General features: G+C 46.7%; 1 protein-coding gene across 1 annotated transcript; it reads left to right on the plus strand.

Moving 5' to 3' along the window:
- Window positions 1-7,939, plus strand: osgn1 (oxidative stress induced growth inhibitor 1). The gene is made up of 9 exons (XM_067245696.1): window positions 1-195; window positions 2,843-2,916; window positions 3,774-3,910; window positions 4,013-4,204; window positions 4,527-4,618; window positions 4,843-5,955; window positions 6,051-6,765; window positions 6,887-6,964; window positions 7,022-7,939. The coding sequence occupies exons 2-6, from the start codon at window positions 2,859-2,861 to the stop codon at window positions 5,891-5,893; spliced, it is 1,530 nt and encodes a 509-aa protein (XP_067101797.1). The 5' UTR covers window positions 1-195; window positions 2,843-2,858; the 3' UTR covers window positions 5,894-5,955; window positions 6,051-6,765; window positions 6,887-6,964; window positions 7,022-7,939.
- The last annotated feature ends 3,287 nt before the right edge of the window (window positions 7,940-11,226 follow it).

Consider the following 11,226-nt stretch of genomic DNA (forward strand, 5'->3'; position numbering starts at 1 on the left):
TGCGGCATCGGCCGGACAGGCACCTAATACATGAGGGCAATAATTTCAGATTGATGCTCTGTTTGTCAGATTAACATTGCGTGAATATATCACTTGCATTTCTAGAAAGGCTTCATTGGAGATCGAGGCGGCGGCGGCTCCAAGAAGACAGAACAGCGTTCAAGTCGAGGAATTGACACGGTGTTTCTTTTTCCGGTAAGTGTCCGACGAGATAACCGATTTTCAGTGTTCCGACATTCTTGACACCTTTCCGGACTGTTGTCGGCGATTTTACTGCAGCTTCCGCCAACATCAGGAACGTACAGTGCAATGGTGGGTAAAATGCCGGGTTCAGGGAGGCTGTGGGTGGGAACACATGTAGGAATCTTTTCGCTAATCCAAAATAGAAATTAGGTTAGTTGGCTAGCTATTCATTTACTACAACCCATGTTACGATTAGGCTACAAACTGTCTACCTGGTTAATCTGTAAGAAATCTTGTTAGTGTACAATCTGGCGGACAAGCAGATGGAGCGGGCGCTTATCTGCACGCTTTAGCGTGTCACCGACCGACCAGACGAGGCAACGGGGCTGGTGTTGGAGACCCAGTAACTGCTCGTGATTGTATTTGTACAATTGGTCCCGCCGACACCGGTCCAGTATAGCCAACAACACCGTTACGGTATAGGCTAGCTGTCGCTTTCTTTTCGGAGAGGTAGCCTATTGATTCTGTATGCGGAGCCGAGGCTGAGACTGACAGGGCTGTGTGCAAACGTGTTGTGCTACACAATAGGTTCACTGCTAATAAAAGACTACTGGCAGCAAGCCCGCAGGGTCTGCTAATGAGAGCAGTCATGAGAGGTGCTCATTCTGGACACCGAATATTTAGGTCCAGTGAGAGACTGATCGTTATGTAGTGGGGTGTTCGCATATGTCACTTATGTCACAGGCATCTGTAGCAATGTGGTCATGTGGAGTTTACATCATATCGCCGTGAAGCACCGCTCTCTCGCTCTCTCTACCTCTCTCTCCCTCTGTCTCTCGCGTGCGCGCGCGCACACTATCACACCCTAACACACACAGACTGGTACTCTGCAGCACAGCCTTTACTCCAAACTGCCATGTCATGGTTACCAGTGCAGAATTGGTTATATAAGATTTGGCAGAAGCCCAGACTCTACTATAAGCTAGGGTTGCCAACTCCTATGTGATCAAATAAGGCACACCTTGGCAGGGGGGCCCATGTCGAGGGGGGGAAATAATTAAGCTGTCTGGGGGCTTTCCCCCAGGAGATTTTCCTGCATTCTGGTGATTTTCTGGTGAATTTGTTCTTTTTATGCATCAATTTAAATGCCAATCTCAACATAAGAACTGTAAGTCGCTCTGGATAAGAGCGTCTGCGAAATGATTAAATTTAAATGTTAAATAAGAGTAAAGCAGAGCTGCATCAATTATATTAAAGATCCCCTAAAGCGAAACATTTGTTTTTCTTATATTTCTGTGGTCTAAAATGTTTGACCTTGACTAAACATAACTAAACTGGCATCTGTGCAAAGTTTGTCACCAGAGAGGGTTTTTTTTTCTTCACAAACACTGAAATTGTAGCCTGGCTCTGCCCTCCTACGTACTTCCGCTCAATTTTATTTTTGCTTCTGTACATAGGTCTGGCCATGAGGTACGTAAGTCAGATTTTTCAGGTTGATTTTCTACCGGCGAATCAGCGAACAGAGGGAGTGGCTGAGAACGATGACGTTGATGTTGTGCGCTAGTTTGAGTTGTAGTTCAGTAATGGCGGCGGAGAAAGATGTGAGCGAAGCCATTCGGTCCGTTGTGGCAACGCTGCCAAATATCCAACAGCTAAAGCTGGAGCAAGAACAAGTTTTGCTGAGTTTTGTTGGTGGCCATGATGTTGTGGCCCTCCTCCCCACGGGGTTCGGGAACAGTTTGATTATCCAGCTACGGCAGCTAGCTCTGTTACAGTAGTGGTGAAGGAATTGGCTAAGGCTAACGCTAGCGATTGGTTATGGCAGATCAGAGTGGCTCTGGGAAGATCCAATAGTTTTAAACTTCAACAACAACTTCCTTGTAGGAGTACCCGCCTACAAGGAAGTCAACGCTTGTCAATGGATCGAGGCCAGACTCTCTGTACAAATGCAATGTACGAGAGTCTGGTTAGGACCAGGCTACTGAAATTGGCTGGGTTTCCCAGATTCGTTAAGAAGCTCTTAACGCTAAGAGCTTCTTAGGAACCTTCTAAGAGCGCTAGGAAGCTCTTAGCGTTAACAGCTTCTTAACGAATCTGGGAAACCCGGCCATTGTAAGTCTGCTATCAAAATATGAATCGCAGCAAAGTATTTTGTAGATTGAAAAACAATCACTGTAGGGGCTTTAAGGCTCATATCCTGGAAAAAATGTTTGGTCTGTCAAAATTAACTATTTGGTGTATTTGGAAGAAGCAAGAAACTGTTGATAAACTCCTAAATAGAAAATGACGCCTATTCATTCTTTTTCTCACGTGAATAGGGTAAAAATATTAACCTTTTAGATATAACCATGAAAATCACTGAGTTGATTACTTACATCAAGACAAACAAAACATGTATTACACGTTTTTTTTAAATTGTTAACATGGGCGAACGGTGCATAATCTAATTAGGTATGTGCTAATTTGCATAAATACCACAACAGATCCAAACGTTGGGTATAGACAGGTGAAAATGTCTTGTTGAATCAGAGAGACCAGCAGAGGAGAGGAGGAGAAACACCAGCAGAGAGGGGAAGGAGAGAGAGAGACCTCAGTACTGAAAAGGGAAGGAGAGACCAGCAGAGTTGCTGATGGATAACCAGTCTTTGTTGTCTTCCAGAGAGCTGCTCGCCAACATGGATGTGAACGAGAAGGACAGCCTTCCCACTGAGGTGTTACCTGTGGTCATCATCGGTAAGAACATGCTGGAGACACTCGTCACACACACACCAGCCACACACACACAGCAGCCACACACACACACCAGCCACACACACACACACCAGCCACACACACACACCAGCCACGCACACACACCAGCCACACACACACACCAGCCACACACACAATACAACAGCCACACACACACACCAGCCACACACACACACCAGCCACACACACAATACAACAGCCACACGCACACACCAGCCACACACACAATACAACAGCCACACACACACACACCAGCCACACGCACAATACAACAGCCACACACACACACACCAGCCACACACACCAGCCACACACACACACCAGCCACACACACAATACAACAGCCACACACACACACACCAGCCACACACACCAGCCACACACACACACCAGCCACACACACACACACCAGCCACACACACCAGCCACACACACACACCAGCCACACACACCAGCCACACACGCACACACCAGCCACACACACAATACAACAGCCACACACACACACACCAGCCACACACACAATACAACAGCCACACACACACACACCAGCCACACACACAATACAACAGCCACACACACACACACCAGCCACACACACACACACCAGCCAGATTTCCGGGAGATTGTAGAGCATTTGCGGGCGTCAGGGAGCCGCTATTGAAATGCAGGAGACTCCCGGAACTTCCGGGAGACTTGGGATGTCTGTACTGGTTAGAACCTGAGTAATGAGCTGTATGCATGTGTTAGGTAAAACTTGGGGTTAGCATAGGTAAACTTGACATTGGCAATGGGTTTGACACAAAACCGGTCTGATTGAGTTTCTCTCTGACTCCTAGGCAACGGGCCTTCTGGAATTTGTCTTTCATACCTGTTGTCGGGTTACATCCCATACCTGTCACCAGGGGCAACACATCCTAACCCTCTGCTGCAGGGCAAGCTAAGAGAGCAGCCCCATCTCTCTCTGTTGGAACAGGTAACAACCTCAACTGTCTCACTAACCTCACCTGTCTTACCCTAATTTCACCTGTCTAGCTCTATATGTCTAACCTGCCTACATCTACTCCTCTCTCTCTAGGACCTGGAGTACCTGTGTGAGGGTTTGGAGGGCCGTTCATCCAATCCCATGGCGGTGTTGTTTGACTCTCTGCTGCTGCCAGACAGTGACTTTGGTCTGGATCACGCATCCCCTCTGCAGTGGCGCTACGAGCCCCAGCGGGCCACGCCTCACCTGGTGCTGGGCAAGGGTCTACCTGGGGGAGCCTGGCATGTAGGTCCCTGCCTCCACACACGCTCGCTAGCCCTCACACACACACACACACACACACACTCTAACCCTCACACCCGCACTCTAATCCTCACAAACACACAGTCTAACCCTCACACACACACACACACACTCCAACCCTCACACACACACACACTCTAACCCTCACACCCGCACTCTAATCCTCACAAACACACAGTCTAACCCTCACACACACTCTCTAACCCTCACACACACTCTCTAACCTCTCTCGAATGGTGTGCATGTGTGTAGATCCATTCAAGTGTGTGTATGTAATTGTGTGTGTGTGTGTGTGTGTGTGCAGGCCATGGAGGGCTCCATGCTGACGCTCAGCCTGGCTAACTGGATGGAGCTTCCTGGCTTGAAGCTGAAGGACTGGGTCAGAGAGAAGCGCAGGTGGGTGTCCTGGCCCCGTAATCCCTCCAGTTCAACTTCCATACTACTCTTAGCCATAGCAATCAAACCAATAGACCAAAACGTCAAAGTGAGTCGAGTCAAATGCACCGTTACCTGTCCCACAGTACTTTCAAATACTTCCACACTTTTTTGCACTGTGTATATCCAAGTAGATATTTGGTGTTAGTGTAGATGTGCAAGCCTGACAGGTTGTGTCGTTGCAGGAACGTGCGTAACGACCGTGCTACCCCTGCGGAGATCGCCTCCTACTACCAGCACTACGTCAGGCAGATGGGCCTGGAGGGCAACTTTGCCTGCAGCACCACCGTCACCTCCCTGGAGCGCCAGCCCGGTTCCGCCCTCTGGAGGGTGCAGGGGCTGCAGCGCGGCACGGGGGAGGAGCTGGAGGGCGGATGCCACGACCAGGTGCCCTTCACTGTCCTGGCTCGCAACGTGGTCCTCGCCACGGGGACCCACGACATCCCCGCCCGTCTGGGCGTGGAAGGGGAGGGGCTCCCGTTCGTGTGCCACAGCTTCTGGGAGCTGGAGGCGGCCATCGCCCGCGGCGAGCTCAACCAGGCGTCCGAGCCCGTGCTGGTGGTGGGGGCGGGGCTGACGGCGGCGGATGCAGTGCTGGCGGCTCACCACCTCAACACGCCCGTGTATCACGCCTTCAGACGCTCCGTCGCCGACCCCAACCTCATCTTCAACCAGCTGCCCCGCCTGCTGTATCCAGAGTACCACAAGATCCACCAGATGATGAGCCAGCAGCAACACCAGCCCGGCCCAGCCCCAGGACAGCCCCTCCCCCCTGCCAGCCCACCTGACTCCCCTGGCCCCTCCTATTCCGGCTATCTGAGTTTCCCCAGGCACCGGGTCCTGGCCTTCAGGCCAGACAGGAAGTGCGAGCTGGAAGGGGAGGGGGGCCGACGTACAGTCCTGAAGGTCTCCATGGCGCTGGTGTTGATTGGCGCCCACCCCAACTTATCGTTCCTTCCGGAGAACGGCCAGTCCTTGGGGCTGAACCCTGAGGAGCCAATCACGTGCCGGCGGAACCCCCTGGAGGTGAACCCCTACACGTACGAGAGTGTGACGGAGAGCGGCCTGTACGCCCTGGGGCCGCTCGTAGGGGAGAACTTTGTCCGCTTCCTGAAGGGAGGGGCGCTGGCAATTGCTAGCGACCTGGCAAAGAGACAGCAGGTTGGGGAGGGGGGCGTGGCCTTGACCAGGGGGGTGGAGACACTGACAGAGTCAGCCTGCATGCTGAGCTCATAGACACTGGACTGGGCTGCTAACCCTAACCCTGCCTCTTGCACTAGGTTGTGCCAGGGTCCTAGGCTGAGCCAGGGTTCCTAGGCTGAGCCAGGGTTCCTAGGCTGAGCCAGGGTTCCTAGGCTGAGCCAGGGTTCCTAGGCTGAGCCAGGGTTCCTAGGCTGAGCCAGGGTTCCTAGGCTGAGCCAGGGTTCCTAGGCTGTCTATTTCGTTGCTAGGCAGCTGCTGTTTCGACAGGTCAGGTGACCAGCACAGGATGCCATGACTGGGATGACCTGCTTAAATATTGACTCTTCTAACTCCAACAGAGCACCATCGCTGTCGAGGTGTTTGTGTCCCAGGTCCCTCCTGACCTCTCTGCCTGCTGGGTCTGCAGTAGGGTCAGGGTTGTGTTATTCATGTGGAATTCCATCACTACAGTTGCCATATGTTCAACATAGTGGTAGTCCAAAGGAGAAGGCGGGGTTGTTGACCTGTATGTTTTCTATGGGATATCACTGTACGTACATTTGCTAGGCTATAATATTTAAACTTTATGAAAAGTAATCATGAATATGGCAGCAATAGAATATCTCCACCGCCTGAATCTGTCTCTAGAGAGCTCCTTCATTCCTGTTACTTGAATGTCTGCGCTTGGAAACCTGTTTGTTTATCAAAACTGTTTTATATATATATTTTATATCTTAAATCACATGTACAGGACAAATGAAAGGATTTCATTGTATTATTTATAGTAAAGCAGCATAAAACAGGATGTTAAAATATAATTTTCAGGCTCAATTTAAAAAAAAGAAATTTGAATTTGTTAAAATTCAATGGTCAGCAGTGTGTGTGTGTGTCAGCAGTGTGTGTGTGTGTGTGGGTCAGCAGTGTGTGTGTGGGTCAGCAGTGTGTGTGTGGGTCAGCAGTGTGTGTGTGTGGGTCAGCAGTGTGTGTGTGTGTGTGTGTGGGTCAGCAGTGTGTGTGTGGGTCAGCAGTGTGTGTGTGTGTCAGCAGTGTGTGTGTGTGTGTGTGGGTCAGCAGTGTGTGTGTGGGTCAGCAGTGTGTGTGTGTGGGTCAGCAGTGTGTGTGTGGGTCAGCAGTGTGTGTGTGGGTCAGCAGTGTGTGTGTTGGTCAGCAGTGCCTCTGCAGTGGTGCTCTCTCATCCTCGTGCCTTAATGCCTTCCAGCCCCCGGCGCGCTGTCTACTAAACATCCCTGTCACACTCATCACTGTTCTATACTGTGTCATACCTACAGTGCCTGTCAAAAGTTTGGAAACACTGTCTTTGAGAGACACATGGATTGATAGACTGATGATATTGTTTATATGCAACAAACTAGGTAATTTAACGGTACTTGGACCAAAATGTACAGATATTGTAAAAATGTAATTTTCATCAAATTGTCACCTCAGGCAATATTTGGAGAACATGCTAACTCAGAATATACATGTATGTTAACTGCCGTACAGACAGTGATTGAATTAATTCTCGCATAACAAAATGATGGAATACCAGGTCTCACTTTTTGTGTCTCACAAAAAAAATTATAAGCCTAAATGTTTCCAAACTTCTGACAGGAACTGTATTCAGCCAACTGTAACCTGTAAACACTCTTCCTTGGGGGAAGGTGTGGGTTCTACCCTATGAGAGGTTGGGGTTGGTTGTGGAGGAGATGGATGCAGAACACCGACATGCAAATGCGGGGTAGAACCATTGTGGGAACCCTGCAGACCAGGAGAACCTCCATGAGGAACCCAGAAGAGACTTAAGGGGTGGTTCTCGGGAGAACCTTACAGTGACATTTGATTAATTCAGCAGACGTTCTCATCTGAAGCGACGTACAAATGTTGCGTGTAGAAAGAACAGCAGAAGATTGAGGATCATAAGTACATTGTTACTCTCACTCCTTCCCCTGCCTCTGAGATCTGCTGCTGCTAGTAGGTTCTGTCTAATGTTATGACCTTTATGACTGGGATGTGTCTTGATTCATGAATCCAGTTTTTTTTTGTTTCTACATGCACTACAATGGTTTCCAGTGGCTCCAAATAAATACACTGTTTTCAACACAGCTGTCTGGTTTATTGATAGACTGCTGCTTCTCAAGTTTCAGTGTCATTCGCTTTCTTCACCACTAGATGGCGTCAAACATATAGCAAGGAAATGAATGGGGTTTAATAATGGAGAACAGCAGGTTAGCTATTTTCCTTCCTTACTGCACATGTGCCTGAATTAACCCTACTGGTTAGTGCACAGACTGACAATAGACTAATAGTGTGTACTTGCGGTCTCTATCCTACTTCCTGTGTTTGACAGAAAGCCTATTGTTTACTTCCTGTCTATTAAAATACAAACTCAGGACAGAACTGACCTTGCATGGTGTGTTGGACTACATGGCCACAGATCCAAATGTCTTGTATTCCAGTGTATCATTATAACATTTCAGTATTGCATGCAAGGATGTTTTGATGTCCTCACACTGATGTGAAACAACATTAGGACCCTGGATACACACCTGTTGGACCATGGTTACACACCTGTAGGTCTGGTTACACACCTGTAGGACCATGGTTACACACCTGCAGGACCATGGTTACACACCTCTAGGTCTGGTTACACACCTGTAGGACCATGGTTACACACCTGCAGGACCATGGTTACACACCTCTAGGTCTGCTTACACACCTGTAGGACCATGGTTACACACCTCTAGGTCTGGTTACACACCTGTAGGACCCTGGTTACACACCTGTAGGACCATGGTTACACACCTGCAGGACCATGGTTACACACCTCTAGGTCTGGTTACACACCTGTAGGACCATGGTTACACACCTCTAGGTCTGGTTACACACCTGTAGGACCCTGGTTACACACCTGTAGGACCATGGTTACACACCTGCACGACCTGGTTACACACCTGATCAGCTGGCACTGAAAGAAAAGAAAGTTAGGCATAAAACAGGTATACTGGTAGCCCTCTGTGTTACAATGTACTCAATATCACATCATTATGCATCCACACCTCATTAGGTTTTCCAGTTTTAACAAAGGTCCCACACTGCAGCCTTCATTTTGTGCTACTGTACGTATACACTTCATAAATACAAAAAATCTTATTTAAAGTGTTCCACATTGCTCTGTTAATGGACTAACATTCAAAATAATTAACATTTTCTTAGACTAAAAGATAAGCATATGTAAATTATTATTGTTAGGATACGTTTCCCGGTGCCCGACAGACCCGTCCAATATCCGTGATTTCAATCGATTCAAATTTATCATCGTAGGTTTCCAGGGTTACCTGTGTATTTCACAGGATCTCACTGTAGGCTACAACAAAGTTCATACACAAAGTAATCAGATATACTTTAACTCAGGGTGCGAATTGTTTGGGGGGGGCCTGACCCCCCTAATTAAAACTTGGACCCCCCCAAAGAAGGGGAAAAACAACAAGTCGGGGGGTCGATACACGCCTTGGAGAAGAAGTTGACCCACCCAATTGTCATTGTATAATTTGCACTCTAGATTTCCGAACAGAAAATTAACAATGTTTGAAGGGCGAATTTGTTCATTGATCACCAGGATCACGAGATGTCCTGGGATCGTTGTTGCTCCACCCGAGGGCAGTATTGGGTAAGAGAGAATTTGGATCTTCTGGAGTGGGGCAACAAGTTAGTTAGCTAGGCTTAGCAACTTTCTCTGGCTACGTGGATTCCCATTAGTTTAGGGTTCAATTTAAGTGGACGGATACGACCACGTTGAAATCCTATTGGCATATGAGGAAAGCGTGAAGTAAGCGCTAATAAGCTCAAATGGCGCTCTGAACCCTTCAAAATAAGGGTTCAGACATTTAGTTAAAGAAGTCTTTTTTGTAAAGTTTTTTTGTATTCTTTCATTAGCAATTTCAACAATATGAAAGAAATTTGAGTTTACAAGATACACAGAGTACATAAAAAACACAATTTTACTTTCACTCCTTAGGCCTACATGTTTTACATAAATATATGTAATTTCAAAGGTTTTGAAAAAGGGTTTTGAAAAAAGGTTTTGAAAAAAGGTTTTGAAAAAAGGTTTTGGAAAAAAAGGTTTTGAAAAAAGGTTTTGAAAAAAGGTTTTGAAAAAAGGTTTTGAAATAAAACAGGCTTGTTATTTTAGTAATCTGTATTTGGTGGCATGAACAATATAATTTATTGTCATTGGCATTGCGCACATTTCCTGGCGATCACGCACAACAAAAGTAAGATAGTCTACTAGAAAAAAAAGTCTTAAAAAAAAGTGTGGGAAAAAGGTTTTGAAAAAAAGTTTTGAAAAAAAGTTTTGAAAAAAAGTTTTGAAAAAAAGTTTTGAAAAAAAGTTTTGAAAAAAAGTTTTGAAAAAAAGTTTTGAAAAAAAGTTTTGAAAAAAAGTTTTAGAAAAAAGTTTTGGAAAAAAGGTTTGAAAAAAGGTTTTGAAAAAAAGTTTTGAAAAACAGTTTTGAAAAAAAGTTCTGAAAAAAAGTTGCCTACATGTTTCATTATATAAACTGTATATACATATTTTTTTAATGTCTTTTTCACATCTCAAGCAAAACATAATGAGATTCCGCAGGAGCTCTGTGTTACAATTCACCATCTATTCATTTGCTATTTTTTTCTTTTATGTCAATTTTTTTTAAGCATTAGTCTATTGGCGGCTGCAATCTGCCTACCCTCGAGGACCTGTACACCTCGAGGACCCTGAGGCGAGCGAGGAAGATTGTGGCCGACCCCTCCCACCCTGGCCACTCCCTGTTCCAGCTACTCCCCTCCGGCAGAAGGCTGCGGTCCATCAGGCCCAAAGGGAGTCAGTTGGCTGAGCGGTGAGGGAGTCGGGCTAGTAATCCGAAGGTTGCCAGTTCGATTCCCGGTCATGCCAACTGACGTTGTGTCCTTGGGCAAGGCACTTCACCCTACTTGCCTCGGGGGGAATGTCCCTGTACTTACTGTAAGTCGCTCTGGATAAGAGCGTCTGCTAAATGACTAAATGTAAATGTAAAACCTCTCGCCATAAGAACAGTTTCTTTCCATCTGCTACTGGCCTCTTCAACAAGGCCAAGGACTCCCATTGACATTCATTCATTATTTAACCCAGTATCTGATTGCACTATTGCACTATGTTGACCACTCATGCTGCTAATTCTTATTCTTATTTTTATATATATTTTATTTTATATTTAAATTGTTTTATTCTTAGATTGTTAAATTCTTAGGAATAGTTAAACTTCTGTACCTTTACTTAATTTAAGATTCGTATATGTTTAGTGTTTGCACCTCCCTGCCACAGTAAATTCCGTGTTTGTATAACATACATGGCGAATAAACCAAATTCTGATTCT

Source organism: Osmerus mordax, chromosome 1 (genome assembly GCF_038355195.1).
Source record: "Osmerus mordax isolate fOsmMor3 chromosome 1, fOsmMor3.pri, whole genome shotgun sequence".
In the NCBI taxonomy this organism is placed as follows: Eukaryota; Metazoa; Chordata; class Actinopteri; order Osmeriformes; family Osmeridae; genus Osmerus; species Osmerus mordax.